The sequence below is a fragment of the Phalacrocorax carbo genome, chromosome 1 (assembly GCF_963921805.1).
Source record: "Phalacrocorax carbo chromosome 1, bPhaCar2.1, whole genome shotgun sequence".
Classification (NCBI taxonomy): domain Eukaryota; kingdom Metazoa; phylum Chordata; class Aves; order Suliformes; family Phalacrocoracidae; genus Phalacrocorax; species Phalacrocorax carbo.
Window position 1 is genome coordinate 62,535,611 of NC_087513.1, and position 16,185 is coordinate 62,551,795.

General features: G+C 39.4%; 2 protein-coding genes across 5 annotated transcripts in view; one reads left to right on the forward strand and one right to left on the reverse strand.

Annotated features, from left to right (window-relative positions):
* On the forward strand, positions 1–13,823 carry SYCP3 (synaptonemal complex protein 3). 4 transcript variants are annotated; one of them, XM_064456516.1, is made up of 10 exons: positions 4–122; positions 2,214–2,244; positions 2,328–2,472; positions 3,556–3,628; positions 4,709–4,743; positions 7,041–7,158; positions 8,187–8,286; positions 9,126–9,224; positions 11,959–12,063; positions 12,206–13,823. In XM_064456516.1, the coding sequence occupies exons 3-10, from the start codon at positions 2,343–2,345 to the stop codon at positions 12,257–12,259; spliced, it is 714 nt and encodes a 237-aa protein (XP_064312586.1). In that variant the 5' UTR covers positions 4–122; positions 2,214–2,244; positions 2,328–2,342; the 3' UTR covers positions 12,260–13,823. The 4 variants fall into 4 exon arrangements, with proteins under 4 accessions (XP_064312578.1, XP_064312606.1, XP_064312586.1 ...); XM_064456508.1 differs by lacking the exon at positions 2,214–2,244 and having other exon boundaries at positions 1–122; XM_064456536.1 differs by lacking the exon at positions 2,214–2,244 and having other exon boundaries at positions 1–122; positions 7,065–7,158.
* Positions 12,111–16,185, reverse strand: part of CHPT1 (choline phosphotransferase 1) — a 24,332-nt gene continuing 20,257 nt past the window's right edge. Inside the window, exons 8-9 of the mRNA XM_064456487.1 lie at positions 15,661–15,771; positions 12,111–12,285 (exon numbers count right to left, since the gene is read on the reverse strand). Of these exons, the coding sequence (XP_064312557.1) occupies positions 12,241–12,285; positions 15,661–15,771 (156 nt within the window). The 3' untranslated portion in view covers positions 12,111–12,240. The remainder of the gene's footprint in view (positions 12,286–15,660; positions 15,772–16,185) is intronic.

Genomic DNA, 16,185 nt, shown 5'->3' on the forward strand with positions numbered 1-16,185 from the left:
CCGCCTTTTCCGCGGAGGTGGGAGGTGCTGAGGCGGGACCGCGGTCCGTCCTCCCTGTGCTCTCGTCTACCTCTCTCCTGGAAGAGGCGTCGGAGGGAGCGTGAGGGCTGCGAGAGCCTCCGGTACCGGTGGGGGCGAGGGGTTTTGGGCGAAGCGGCGTTCCCTCCCGCCTGCCTTGGCGGCCCCTCTGCCTGCCGCTCGCGGGTCCCCTCCGTGTGAGGCGGCGGCGGCGGCGGCCGTGGTGGGCGCTGCGCGGGGGTGAGGCGGTGGGAGCAGAGAGGAGCCCATGGCAGGGCTGAGGGATGAAGGGTGGTTGGGCGGAGGGTAAGGAGCAGGGGTAGGACACCGCGGTGCCCCTCAGCCTTTGACACCCCAGTGGCTTGCCCTCGAACCGGCTGCGGCAGGGGTGTGGTGCGGGCCCACGTCTCCCTGGCTGCTCTGAGGTAGAAGCAGGTGGGTCCCCATGGTGGAAAGGCCCAGGGAGGAAGTTCACACAAACACTGGTTTGTTTCACATCTTTTTGGGCAGGGTGGAAAAAGGAGGTGAGTTTATCTGAAAAATCGTTGTTGAAATACGCAACCGTGGGTTGAAGATTATTGAATCGGCTAAAGCAGGTAGCTGCGCAGGGTGAGCGAAGGCTGTATGGGGTCGTGTGGTGGCAAGATTGTTTTGCATTGTCTGGGGGACTGGGGAGTTCTGCTCTGTATACTGATTTTCAGTACAAAGAAAGGTGCTGGTATGTGGCATAAAATATACGTAAATATATGTTCATGCTTGCAGTTTACCATTGAAGCACTTTGGCAGCAGAGACATGCACAGCCAGATGTTGTACCAGTACTTTCCTCCTTAAAACATGTTTTCAACAGCCACAGTAGTTGAAAAGCAGAATGAGTCTTGAAAATGTTCGCATTTGAGTGTAATGTTAATGCAAGAGCTTATGATTCTCCAATTATTACTTTAAAGAGGTTTTGTGGCTTTGTGGGTTTAAGAAACTTGTACAGTCTAAAAATCTTTATACTATGTAGAGAAGCATCAACCACAGAAAAAGCTGGGTATTAAAAAACAATGTTCCTTACTTAGTAGCTTAGTGTGATCACATTGTATATAACCATATAATATGTGGTTAAAAAAAAAGTGGTTTCATAGCTATGGACAACTAATTCAAAAAACAGAAATGGGAAAATCATGTGTGTGAGACAGCTATCAAAGTTGGGGGGACTTCACAGTCCTGGAAATCCAAAGATCTTTACTGGAATTCTCAGATTCAGTGTGTGAACTTAATTTTCGATCTATCTTTGCCCTGGCTTGTGGAAAGCCTATTGATATTGTGAGCTGTGTTGAATTGCGTCTAGAGTGAGAAGTTTATCCACTGTTGAGTCACATCTTGCTCGGTTTAGAAAACAGGGTACTTAGAGCTGATGTTTTCTTCTGTATTCTTCCAAGGATTTTTATAAGTATATGTCATGTGGCACTTGAAACGCTTCATACCTCTTGCTATCAGACAAAGATAACAAGAAGAAAAATTTCAGCAAGGACTCAGTAGCTTGCTAGTTCCTGTGGTATTTGTACATTTTTTCTATTGCTGATAAAGTGTTAAGGAAAAAATTTAATTTTGGCACTCGTGTGTTTCATGATTACAACTATGCTCTTTTCCTTCTAAATAGATATTTTATTCATTGAATGTTTATAAAAATACACAGAATATATAAATTAGTATTACTAAAGTAAAGAAATAGGGTTTTGGCTCTTTTCTAAGAGGGCAGTGTATATGTAAAACATTTACAAATACAGAAACTGCATTAGTTACATTACAGAATGCAGAGGCATAATAGTTAAAGATAATTCAGAAAATAAAAGTTGCCCAGGATTTTTGAAAGTGGCATATGCACATGTGTATTTGTCTGGTGTGGGATAGCATGTAGAATCAGATTGTTCTTTATGGTTTAGCACTTCTGGATGTTGTAGAATAAAATATTGGTATAGCTTTCTGAGAATGCAGTAGTGGGTATGACAAAATATACAATAAACATGGAAACCGAGCAGGCAGGCACCTTAAGAAAGTGCATAATTTACTTCCTTGTTTTTCAGAAGAATCAAGTATGTGGCTACTAGCCCTGGTATGGTTTTTTTCACCCTGTTCTTAAAAACACCACTGATGAGTAATCCTGTGGATTACCTCAAAACTAAAGCAGTCTTCTTGATTACCCTTACAGGTGGAGAATATTGCAGGGGTGTCAATAACAGGTGAATGTATGCAGGAAAACATCTTTATCTTCAAAGTATTGGGGTGAAAGTTATGTAACAAATACAACACACTGTTTCACTAGGAAGAAAATCTCATTATGGCACCATCAGGAAGAAAGCACGGAGGAAAAGCCAGTAAACCAGCCCAGGAAGATCAAGCCATGCCTGCCTATGACTTTCAGGAGGAACGGAAAGAGCTGAGTGGATCAGAGGAAGATACTAGAGAAGGTGCTTGTATCTTTTTTCTTTTTTTAATGTGAAGTTTGTAATATTTCTGACTATGGATAGAAATGAGGGCGCTTCTGTGTTAGCGAGTGTTTGAGCAAGCATGGTTCATAATGTTTGTGACAGTTGCTCTCCTATTGTATAACTTGGATTGGTAAGAGAAGAGAACACAGTAGAATAGGTCTGTATAGTGCACTATTATGTCTTAAAGTTACAGGTGGAGTCTTTAATAGACTAGGATTTTCTTACATGATTTTGTTACTTCATTTTAATGCCATATCCTTCCATCACTGGGCTGCATGTATCATTGTGATAGACCAGAAGAAGAGCTCTGCTTGCTCGTATGGAGTGCTGAGTCGGGTAGGGTAGTTGCAGTCTTAATGCTGGCAGGGTTAAGAGTATTTCAGGAAGAATCTGAACTGAAGGAAAGAAAGAGGAAGAAGCAGGGAAAGCTGAGGGAAAAAAGAAAGGAAGTCAACCAAGGGATTCTTGCTTAATTTTCAGGGAGTGTCATAAAAAAGTGGACTTTGCTTAAAAATGCAGTTCTCGTTCATCACATGATAGTTTCTTGGAAAGTTTGGTGTAGCTCCATTTCTGGATTTTTGTTTTTCCACAGTTATCTCTGGATGTTTCTCTTAATTTCTCTCCAGCCAAAGATTTTTATTTTTTGGAAAGAATATAAATATCTCTTTGTGATTTTGCTTTTTTTAAAGGTCAGAGTACACAATTTCAGTACTTATTTTGAAGTTCTTACAGATTGGGCTTTTTCAATTTTTAGGTTATTTTTACTTTTCTGATGATTGTTATGTTGTGAGTTGGGAGTAATCGTGTAGTGGACAGAGAAACTAAAACTGGTTGAGACCAGTCTAGAGGAACTCAAGGCAGCGACAGCTCAAATCTTGCCTTGCAGAATAATTCACCACCATCTGTCCACTCCAGATTCAAAGTTTTAGGAGCTGCATGTGTTATGGATGGGAACTGTTTAGAGAAGTGGCATTACAGAAAAGTAATTACACTTTTAATAACTCAAATGACCCCCACAAAATATAAGATATTTTTGTAAATCTGTTTGAAATTTTTATTAAGGTGAAACACCAGTAATGGACAAGCATGGAAAAAAGAGACCTCTGACTACTCATGTGGTTCCAGATGATGTGGGGTAAGATTAGGGTTTCTTGGGGGGGCGGGTGGGTGTCAAATAAACAGGTCTTAAATAGATACCAGTCTGTTATTCACTATGCTTGTTTTGCTCGGGGGTTTTTTAATATTTGATTAAAAAATCAGGTGACAGATGATACAGTAGTTGTAGGGGGGAAAAAAAGTAACATTTTAAAGTGACTAATTCTGCAATTCCTTTGTAGATACTTTTGAACATGCTTAAAAAATTGATATATGTGTGTGTTCTTAAAATTCTTATTTCTTACAAAAGATGATTTAAGTTTTATCCTAAATTGTTGATTTCATTGTTTTCCCTCTCATCTTAGTTGCTTTAAGATATTAACAGTACTTTCAGTGATCCAACTATCACATGAAAAATAAATTAATTTTACTGATAAATTTTATGAAATTCAATATTTATGGGCAGTGTAAATGTAATAAAAATTGTATAATGAAAAAATTTTTAGCAAGATTATAGCTGTTGAGTTGAAGATACTTGTTTTTTTTTTCTACTCTTCAAAAAAGAAAGTGATATCCTGTGGAGAAGACGATATAAAAACAAGATAAACATTCTTCTTTACACGCCATGTCCCTTTTTGGACTTGTCAGCTGTTGTGCCACTGCGTCACACACTGGCATTAGCATCTTGAAGGTGTTTCAAGAACAACCCTGATATTATTTGTCTTGGATTGTTCTTACCATGTCAGTCATGCTAACTATGATGGACTTGTTTTCATTTGATGTTCCAAATACCTTTTGTGTTTTGTTTTTGCATAGGGAATAATTGATTTTATTGACTGTCCTCCCTCACTCAAGACCCTTTAAATGCTTAATACTGCCCTTTTACTGCCGAGTAAGTCAAAAGATTCTAGTAATTTTAAAAAAGCCAACAAATTAGTCTGAAAAAAGAGATCTCTCACAGGAGGAGAGAAGGAGTGTTACTTTTTATCTTGTAGAACAGTAGCAGCTCTGTCACTGCTTACAGTAGGCACATGAATAAAACTAATTTTAAGCATATACAACAGTTCTTATTCTAAAGTCTGAAAATGGGCAAATAAAAATTTTAAACACTGTTTTGTAGGGGTGAAGTACAGAATATGCTGGAAAGATTTGGCGGTAAGTATGTTTACATTCTGATAAACTAAAAAAAAAAAAATCATGTTTATGTTGCAGAATTGGCAGTAATTCCACACCATAAAATAACTTTAAATATTTACATAAAATGGCCAGTCTTTAGGCATTTTTCAGCATTTCTAAAAAAAGCCAGTTTTCAAAAAAAAAGTTATATCTAAGTAGAGTAAAGGGAATAATTGCATATAAAGTGAGATGTAAATATTAGTGTAGGTGATTAAAAAGGAAAAAGAGATATGCATGAGTGCTTTTGGTTATCAACTGCAATTTTAAGATGAAGTTTAAGATGCAGTGATCATACTGTACTGAAAAGGGACAATAGGAGTTAGCTGTTGTTCTTACTCAATTTTTTGTTACAATGACGTAGAAGAGACTGGGGACTGCAGGATTTGGGCAACAAATTAGGGGTGTGTAAATGTTAATACAAGCAGCTAAACAGAATGAATAGTTCTAATTCTAGACAAGGAATTTTGGAAGTAGATTGTAGTTGCAATACAGAATCAGCTAGAGGGTAGTCAGTTCTCCGCACCTTCAGAAATCTAGAGAACAGGGAAACAGTAGAAAAGAGAATTTCAGCAGTTGGGAAGAAGAGTACAAGTTTCTAGAAGAGCTAAAGAATGAGGGTAAGTAATGCCAGTCATCTAGTGATGAGAGATTTATGCATGTCACCTAGCTGGATCCAGTTTAGTCAGAATCAGATCCTTGGAGGGCTTTACTTGTACTTAAATTTCCAGCTGAATTCTAGCTAGCTGACAGGTCAGAGAAAAAACACATTTCACTTGTAAAAAATTTATAATACACCTCACAGCGGAACAAAGCATCAAAAAGACGTGGAAGGAGGGGAACCATCGTAATGCCAGTATTACACACTCAATAGCTGGTTAATGCTTTCATTATATGTATAAGAAAATGCTGTACACAGTCATTAGTTGCATGTAAATCTTAATGTGAAAGAGGAGTTCAAGCAATTCCATAAACCATGATTTTAAGACTTTCTGCCGTTAAGGTGCATATCCGAATGCTATTGTAGATCTGGCAATCTAGATAGGGGAAGATTTCCATGTAAAAAAGCTAGGATTGCTTGTTATTGAAGACTCAAAAATAGGATAGAAGGAAGGAAAATGAATGGATCAGAGAGGATGCTGTCTGCTCAAAAGTAATAGGTTTGGCATTAGCATGGGCAGATGCCTCAGCAAATTAGAGAGGTTTGACAGATGATTCCTGAAATCTACAGTGAGAAGGAAAAGAAATTGCTGTATTAACCTTAAGCTGTGACTTGTTTGTTAAATCTCCAAATGTAAATGAAAGTGAAATATACTAACTTATATTAACTTGAATACTTTTTAAAAAGTACAAAGTTTCTCTGAAGTATGAGAAATAGTTTGTTGCTCACTCATTCAATATGTTCACAGTGACAGTAATCACATACTACCTTTAACTTATTCCTGAAGTCTACGAAATTTGAATATTACTCTGAAACTCTGAGCTGGCACTACAGTCATGCAGCTAAATTAATGAGGATTTTGATGATATGACTAAAACATCATTAGATAATAGAGGGCAGAGCAAGATGTCTGTATTCAGTCAGGTTTGTGCAAAGTACCTCTAGCTTTGACTGGAGAATTTACAGACCGTGAGCTGTCCAAATACAATGTTTGAAGATTCACAGTGTGAACTGATGGGATAGTGCTTCTAGTTTCAGGCATATATGTGTACTTATTGCATGGATGATACGTTAGAAGTGTGTGTTGGACCATAATCATCAGTATGGGAACACATGGTGACAGTGTAAGGAACCAATTTAAACGCATACAGTGGCAGCGCTGCAGCTGCCCCAAGTTCAAACCACAGGGAAGTTTCAGTTCTCTGCGTGTGTCTGCTTAGAGCCAGTCTGGCACCGTACCCGCTACTGTCCTGCCCAGAATGAAAGAAGCTAAAGCTGAGTTACATCATGGTAGGTGCTGTTTGGTCTGGCCCCTGAGAGAGGTGGGACGCGAAGCAGATGCTAGAGTAGCCAGTGGGGCTGGGCAATGAGTAGTTGCAACTCCGGAGGCCAGGTGTCGGTTAGGGTGGTGGGGGCCTTGGGGGAGCAGCACCCACACCAGTGCCAAGAGGAGGTGGAGGGACATGCTAAACACAGCAGCCAGGAGCCCAGGTCACGTTAGCTTCTTTCCATTAAACACACCTCATTCACTTCGCCAGAGCGTAACTCATCGGGATTTTTAATAAAAGGCACAATGTATCTCAATGTGCTTAATGTCTAAATAGTCTTTCCTTTTTAGCTGATATTAACAAGGCTCTCTTAGCTAAGAGGAAAAGATTGGAAATGTATACAAAAGCCTCACTCAAAACCAGTAACCAGAAGATTGAACATGTTTGGAAAACACAGCAGGAGCAAAGGTAACATTTACCCTTGTTTGTGAAATCAAGTTCCTTTTTGTGTCGCGGCATGGATAGCTGATCCATCTTGCGGTTGAATAGCAAGTAGTGCATCTACTAGTTAAAGTACCTGCCCAGGTCCTCTGTTTCTGCTGCTTCCAGTTGTGTCCACTTGGTTAACTGACATTGGTTAAATAGTTTAGCATAACACTTTCTCTTTTGAATGGAGAAACTGAAGATTTGGAAGTTTTAGAGTAAAGGACCTTAAAGAGCTGGTTTTACTTTTGTTTTATCTTCATGAAAAATGACCTTTGTTATTTTTGTCTTTTAAACCAAAGGTTTTATTTTTAACCCGTCAGTTGGAATTTTCTGTTTCTACTTGAAAACTGAAAAATGTTCAGTAAAACTCTCCTACTCTTCTGGTTAAGAAAGAAAATAATTTTCATTTTCACCTTGTAAATAATTTTCACCCTATGGAACATTCCTCTCGCCTCTTAAGGTGTATTTATTTACTACATCTGATACTACAGGTAGAGCAAACTGAAAAATGAGACAGCTGAAAACTAAAAGTCAGCAATACTTGTGACTGTCGTGGTGTTTATATATATGAAACTTGCATTGACAAAAATTAAGTTTACATAAACTAGAGCATAATGAACTAATGAATGAGCTAATCAATTTTTCATTATACACCCCTTGTATTAAAGTCAAGATCTGTAGTTGGGTTAGAAGAAAATCTCCAAACTAAATCTCAGAAAATCTGACGCTGTTAGGAAGAGAAGTTGTAGTATTTTCTTAACCTGAGTCTTTTATATGAGTGCTGTCTCCTTACAGGTATATAATCCACATTCACTCAGAAAGGTGTGTGTATGTATGTGTGTTCACTGTTTCAAAATACACTGTATTCAGTCAGGGCCAGATGTCAAAATAGCCTGTTTCTTTATCTATGCCAGCTCCTTTCATTCTGCGCCATCTCTGTGTTGAACCTTAGCTTTCCTTGTAATTGTTTGTAGCATAATATCATACTTACAGCTAGTGTCTGTTTATAGGCAGAAGCTCAATCATGAGTTCTCCCAGCAGTTCCTGACTTTATTTCAGCAATGGGATGTAGATGTGCAGAAAGCAGAGGAACAGGAAGAAAAACTAGCGGTGGGTTTCCAGCATGGTATGAGTTTCACGGTATTTTCACAAGGAGGGAATACTGTTGCTTAGGCACTCCAGAAATGTAAAAACACTTTATGTAGTTCAAACAAGCATATGATTGTTTGCCTCTTGATTGAAAAAAAAAATAAATTTTAAGTTTGGTGGCTCTCAAACTGTACGTGTTTTAAGTTTTGGGATATACTGTAAAGTGAAGGAGGGGTGCATTTATAAACTATTGCAAATTTACAAATGGCAATAAGCGATGCCCTTGGCCAGCATATGGCTTGAGAAAAGCCAAGACCATTTATGGAGAAGACAGATGCATGGCTGTTTCTGTGCATCTATAGTCTTTGGGTTCAGGGAACAAAGGAGTAAACGAACATTGTTGTCTTTTAGCATGCATTGCTTTAAAATATGCTGGCATATAGTAAATATATGAGAATTTGATCATTGCAAGGGGATAAGAGCTATACAACAGCGTAATCGCACAGTGTTGCTGTTTGTGTACTCCCAGCACATTTGCAAGTTTTGCTTTTTCCTAGGCAGCACGTTTCCCTGGGATATCCTTGAGACTAACTGCACTGGATATCAATCCTTGTAGGATCTCATAGGGATAATTCAGGTTGGAAGGGGCCTCAGGAGGTGACTCGGGGCTTAATCCAGCCTTCAGTCTTTCTTTCATTAATAAGAACAAGGATAACTCTCCAGGCAGAGATCCGTATTACATGACCCAGATTTCCAGTGAAGGCAGAATTTCTGATTCTAATAAATGACAATAGTGTTGCTGTCCAAGCACTTTTGGTTAACTCATGCGATTATTTCTTCTTCTTTTGCTTCTGCTTCAGAATATGTTTCGTCAGCAACAAAAAGTTTTTCAACAGGCAAGAATAGTTCAAAGTCAGAGACTGAAAACCATTAAGCAAGTCTATGAGCAATTCTTGAAGGTACAGTAAATTTTCTCCTTAGAAGGCAGCTGATCCTTATAACTTCACTTAAGGAAACTGTATTAATTCAACCTTTATGAAATAGAGATTTTAGGTTCATTTGAGGAAAATAACATGAATAACATTGCATGAATACTCATGTTAGTATCTTTCGCTGATTTGTTAAGAACATGGCTTGTTCTCTCTATACACCCATACAGATTACATCTGTTTAATACATGATCTAGTTAAACATGTTCTCACAGGGATCTCGTTGGCTCGCCTCTTTCAGATATTTAATCGCAACCCTCAAAGGGTACTTTCTAAACAGGACACAATTTTGTACCAGTTTCAAGGTTATATAGGTCAGTTAAATCATCAGGATTTTGTCTTAATTATTCCCTTAGATTTTTGATATGTATTTAAAAAAGTGAAACTTGACAGACTATTAAAAACACATCTTAGGCTGCAGTTTACTGCTTTTACTACTGCTGGCAGGCGCCTCCCCCATAATGAGAATTAGATATTATTCTTTTTTCTGTCATTAACCTTTCTAGCTATTGCTGCCTCAGGGAAGGAAAGTGGCCCTTAAAGAAAATAAATTCTTAAAAATGCCCAGCTAGAACTCCCTTCATCTCTTCCAAAGCAACATTCATTAGAAAGGGTTTTCCTTTCTGTAACCTGGTATTCAAGGTAGGCATTCACTAAAATGTTAGCAGGATGTGATGAAAATAATGATTCAGGGTAAAAATAGGCCCAGCTGGATGGTTACGCCATCAGTCCTGTTCAACTTTCCTGTTGCTTTATGCATAATCTTTGTATTTGCTGGGAGTCCCTTACAAACACTGGGTTTTTTTCAACAGTGCTTGCAGAGATAATGTATTTTAAACACACGATTCATACTGACCAACTGTGGTGTTTTGTTTCGTTTTTTAACAAAGTAGCTAACATACTAGACAGCAAACAAAAAAATTATTATAACTAGTCAAAAATGTTACTTTTTGATTAAAAAAAAATTTGTCATTTTACACTAAGAACAAAACACTTTATTCCCAGAATTTCCTTTGCCCGCTGTTTTTCTAAGTAAAGTATTAGAAATCTAAACTGAGAGAAAAATGAAAGTACCCTAAAGGATTGGTTTTGTAATGAATAGAGAGGCACAGTACTGTAGAGTCACTGGAGGGCTGAGGTTGGAAGGGACCTCTGGGGGTCGCCTGGTGCAGCCAGCAGGTGGCGCAGCAGGGCTACCTCGAGTCGGTTGCCCAGGACTTGATGTCCAGAGGGCTTTTGGGTATCTCCAAGGATGGCGACTCCACAGCTTCTCTGGGCAACCCGTGCCAGGGCTTGGTCACCGTCACAGTAAAAAAAGCGTTTCCTGATGTTCAGAGGGAACCTCCTGTGTTTTCAGTTTGTGCCCACCACCTCTGGTCCTGTCACTGGGTACTTCAAGAGCCTGGCTTCATCTTCTTTTGTGCACACACCCCCTTAAAATATTTGCTGATATAAGTAAGATTCTCCCTGAACATTGTTTTTTCCAGGCTGAAAAGTCCCAGCTCTCTCAGTCTTTTCCTCATAAAAGAAATGCTCCAGCCCCGTAATCACCTCCATGACCCTTCACTGGACTCCCCCCGCTAAGTCCATGGTGTCCCTTGAACTGAGGAGCCTAGAACTGAACACAGCCCTCCAGGGGTGGCTTCACCAGTGATGAGCAGAGGGACGGGTCACCTCCTGACCTGCTGTTGACCTGCTGGCAACACTTTGCCTAGTGCAGCCCAGGGTACCGTTAGCTGCCGTTGCAGCAAGGGCACACCGCTGCTGCATGTTCAACTTGGTGCTGGCCAAGACCCCCAGGTCCTTTTCTGCCAAGCTGCTTTCCAGCTGTGTGGCCTCCAGCATATACTGGTGCATGGGGCGGATTCGAGTCTGTCCATTTCTGACAAACCTTAATTTCTGTTCACGTCATTTCCTAACTGATCCCTTTTTTGACAATTCAGTTAGTTAGAATATATTTGGGGTTTTTTTTTCAAGTCTGGTAGCTTTGAAAAATAAACCTGAAATAGAGCAACCCTTAGTTTAAGATGGTCAAAATTTACAGAGGGTATTACAGAAGCACTAATAACTTTTCCATAATGTCAAAATGTCTTCATCAAAGATGAAAAACTGATTAGAAGGTCATATATTATTTTGATTTTTCTCCTCAAAGAATATCAAAAGGTAGAAATGAAGCCTCAAATAAGCTTAACTAAATGCAGGTCAAGGAAAATGCAGCTACCCATGTATGCAGTTAGTCATAACTGTATGGTCTAAATGGAGGATAACCAGTGAGCTTTACTTGGCTTATCTGGGGAGAAGTGTGCAAAGAGAAGGAAATTTAATGGGGTTTTATAGTCCTTTCTTCAGGTCTCCAAGATGTCAGAATATTAAACCCCTATCATTCCTGAAAGATGTCTGTTTAATCTTTTCTTGTAGAATCGTTATCTTTATTGAGATGCAGGATGACTAACTGAGACCCCACAGATGCTGAGCAGAGGTGACTGTTTCCTTCACAGGGTCCACATTGTTTAAACAGGAATGTAGACTGGAGTACAAAGTCCTGTATGATTTGGCAGTCAAGTTTGTGATAAAACTAATTAATTATCAGTGACCACCTCTGCTGTAAAAATTAAATTGTAGTCTGAATAGTGGTTTCTTTGTTTGTTTTAAATTACCCCTTTGACATTGAACGGTCCTGAATTAAGATTATCCTTAACTTCAGAGCATGGAAGAGCTGGAGAAGAGCAATGAAAATCTCCTAGCGGGTGCACAGAGTGAACTTCGCAAAGAAATGGCTATGTTGCAGAAGAAGATCATGATGGACACCGTAAGTATCAGATCTAAGAAGCAGTAGTTAAATGCAAAAATAGAACATTCTATGAAAAAGTCATTTGACATTCATTTAATTAGCTTAAAGCAATCATATCGAGATGGCATTTATTCAGCATTATCTCCTTTTCTTGTAACAGCAACAGCAGGAGATGGCAACTGTTCGCAAGTCTCTTCAGTCCATGTTATTCTGATGGCTCAATGGAGAAACAACCTGTACCTAAGTAACATGATACAAGTATAGGCATTAGCCATAGAGAAGTATGTTAAAACTGAAATGTTTAGAAGTTCCTATTAAACGCTTTCATGCATTGTTCTAATCTTGTGTCTGATAATGTTGTAAGAATGTATATTAGTAAATCTATTACTTTGGGGGGGTGGGGGGTGGTATGGACCCCAAACCATTTACTGTCTGTCCAACTACTCTTTAACTACTTAATACTCACTTTTGTTAGCACTAGACTGTTTAAATGGTTTCAACTTTTTATAATGCCAAATTGCAACAATGGGCAGACTTAATGAAAAATTAATTACGCAGATTTTACATAAAAATTTAGGCCTTCAGGTACACTGTGCAAATAGAAGCATTTTTCACAAGCTGCAGATGTCAAGATTTTCATAGTTTCAACAGTTAGTCTGCTGACATCAGCAGTTCACAGAGTACGACATAGCTCATGCAAGATTGTTTAATGATTTGTATTACAGTAAATTGAAGTAAATTTTGTTAACGCTCCTGTTAGGCTAGGCATTGTAATGTCTTTGGACTAGTGAAGAGATTTACAAACTGCCACAATCTGGCCAAAAAGCAGCCTTCTCTAGTTGAAGGATGGGCTGAGTATCACAGCTTTATATGATAGCTGCTCAAGTAAGCATAATTAAACATTATGCATTTTGGGGGGGTATGTCGTTCTTGTAGAACCACTGCTAAAAGTAATCTAGCTCATTTATTCAGTGCAAGTTGTTACAAGCCATTGAGATGGAATGTTACTTTTTGCAATTCCAAATAACAATTTAGGGAGGCCTAAGTTTTAAGGATACAGCGTTTATCTTTCATGTCCATCATTTCAGTAGATCAGTATAAATTAAATAATCAGCTCAGCTTGCATGCAGTTTTTTACAGAAGACCATTACACCTGAATATCCACTTTTAGAAATTAAGTGGTTTCTAACATATTTAATGCTTAGATTTGATACAATGGTAGATAAAACAAAAACCATCCACATGCCCAAATGTGATATTTTCATAACAATGTATTTCAAAACCAGTCCATACAGATTCTCCTCCTCAGCTTAATAGCAATTTTTGATCAGAATCAAGTCATTTGATGGTTCTCCAGTTCTGGGAGCCGCATTTGCGACAGCTAACTTACAGAAACTTGGGCTATTAGGTTGCAGCTGAAGTTGAACGAGCACCTGGTACAGAACTCTTTGTTCTGCGTCTGCTGGGAGCGAGGGAAGGGGCAAACGCAGAAGTTGCAGTGCCAGAACGATGCGTGAGGCTGTGCAGGCCTCTGGTGGGTAAGAGGTAACTATGCTGACTTGTAACTGCACGGCTGAGCCTCAGCCCTCTAAGGATAAGCAGATGGTGCTATGAAACACAGTTAACCGTTCGTGCTTCCCAGCTTCAGTACTAGGTTGTTTGTTAGTATTGCCTCATGTTTCTGGTTTTATTTGTTAGTATTGCATCGTGTTTCTGACTGATTTCTGCATTGATTTCCTATAAATCATCCACATTCCTCAATCATAGCCTCAAAACTACTTAAAACTACTACTCCATGACACATTTTTGAGCGTTCTGGGGAGTTGAGCTCACTCTAAAAAAGTTGCCTGTGTCTTTTCATCAGGTGGTTAATTTGCTGACAGTATTCACACAAACTAGAATGGTCTTTACCATCTTCTCTTCTATTTGCCCATGGCCCAGGTTCAGGCTAAGTTCACGTGAAGATGCTGCGTCCTTCCCAGCCCCTAACAGGAGCAGTAGGATTCACGGGGAATTGGTATTAGTCACTTAGCGTCCTAGTCCTTCGGCAGTAACCGTTAGTTGTCCCTCACGTGTATCAGTGTATCCTTAGGCAGGAGCGTGACAGATGATGGCATTTTCTTCCCCCCTAAGTTTGGCAGACAACACACCACTTTTAAAGTTCCTTGAACACCTCAGGAGGTCTTGAATTAACATGCAGCGAGGAAGCTGCAGTGGTATTATTTTTAAAACCAACCATAGCATTCTTTTTGTGCTGTTCAGGAAGGACTTCATAAACTCACAGCTTAGCTACGTATCACAGCAACTGAAAGGGGTAACAGTTACATTCAACGGCTTTTTAAAAAAATCATATTCAAACAGTACCTTTTTAAAGGAGCTCACAGGGTTTGTTGTGCAAGCCACGATTTGCTTGTACAGATAAGCTACTTTCACACTGCTTTCCTCTAACACCAACACCAGCCCTCCAGCTGGGCACGTTATGTTAGCCAGGGGGCCTGTTCTTAAAGAAAGGGAAAGGCTGACGGTGGGCCTGACTTTCTGTTCTGGAGAGTTTTAATATACATTAGGGTTTAGTTCTGTGTGGTTTCGTTTGGATAAGAAATACAGTGATAGTTACAAGACAAATTAGGTTATAAAGTAGACGAACACAGCAATAGCAAACATTCTTCAGAGACAATGACATAGGGGTGGGTTGCACTGTCGCAGTCCTTTAAGTTTATCAGAGAGCTCTGTCATTCACTTGTGCAGTTTCACAGATACAAGTTAGGGTAGGGAACGTTAGTGTCCTCGAAGTACGCATCTACCTCTGCTCTGGATAATGACGGAGCACAATGAGGCAAACCTTATTATGGCCACGAAACCAGAAACTGGCCTTGAAAGGAAATGCAAGCTACAATTATGTTTAGTCACAGTAAGTTATGTACTTAGGTACTAGAGAATGCATGAATCCTAAAGGCACGCATAACAGTATTTTGAAACAGAAGAAAATTTTCCTGAGCTATACTTCCTTCATCCTACTGACCCAGCAGCTTGTTCTTTAGAGATACCAGAACAGAGATGTAACAAGTAGTTTTTACCTCACGGATGCCTCATTTTACCAGTCTTAATAATACAGTGCTGTAGTCACTGATACCTCTGACTACCACGTCACAGCAGTTCCAAGATGACTTTAGAAACTAGCGCTAGGAGATTAGTCACTTGGTCTAGGGAAAAGTGAAATTCCTCTTCACGTTCTGGTGGGTAGCACCTTGGTTTGCAGAGTCTACATTCACCAGGCCAGAACTACAGGATTAGGTTACCTAACTGGAAATGGCAAACGTTTCAGATGTGGTGTTTGTGGTATGAAATAGCAGCTGCAACGTTTAGAACACAGGGGGAAATACATCCTGGTTCAAAAGTATTGATCACAATAGAATCTGTGGGACTTAGAATTACTAAATACAAACATCTGGTCATATCTGAGATAGAGTGAGCTGTCTCATAAAACTATTTTCTTGAAACGCTTCTTTCTTAATCTGTCTTCCCAAGAAAAAGAGAGGCTGCTTCATTGAGCATTCCCCTAACCGCTTCTCCTCTTGTCCTTGATCTATTTAATCAGTCATTATGATTTTGAACCTGTTCAGGAGCTTGATGAGATGAAATTCTGAAGACATGTATATGAAGATGAGCAGCAATCTGCAGGCATACACCAGTGGCATATCTCAGCATGTCAAACAAGGATATGAACTTCAAAAGAACAAAACAGAACAGGTTAAAAAAAAAAACCAAATATTTTTAAAAACTTTTCCTACTATGAATTCAGCTATACTTCAATCAGAATCTATCCAAGTGACAAGCTTAACAAGCATTTTAACAGTGTTCTAGTCCAAAAGAAAAAAAAAAAAAAACACACCAAACCCCAAAACCCAAAAAACAAATGGCACTGAACACTTTCAAAGGCTGATAAACAGCGGTCAGTCTGCAGTTCACAGAGCAACTTCAAACAAACCACCTCGACTAAAGCATAATCACAGGAAATTTACTTTCACGTCTCTATTCCAAGGAGAGAAAGCCACTCAGCCCCCCAAATACATGTTTACATGGTGTCCTGGCACTCCCTCTGCAGTGACAGCTGAAATCTGGGCGAGTCAGAAATGGCAG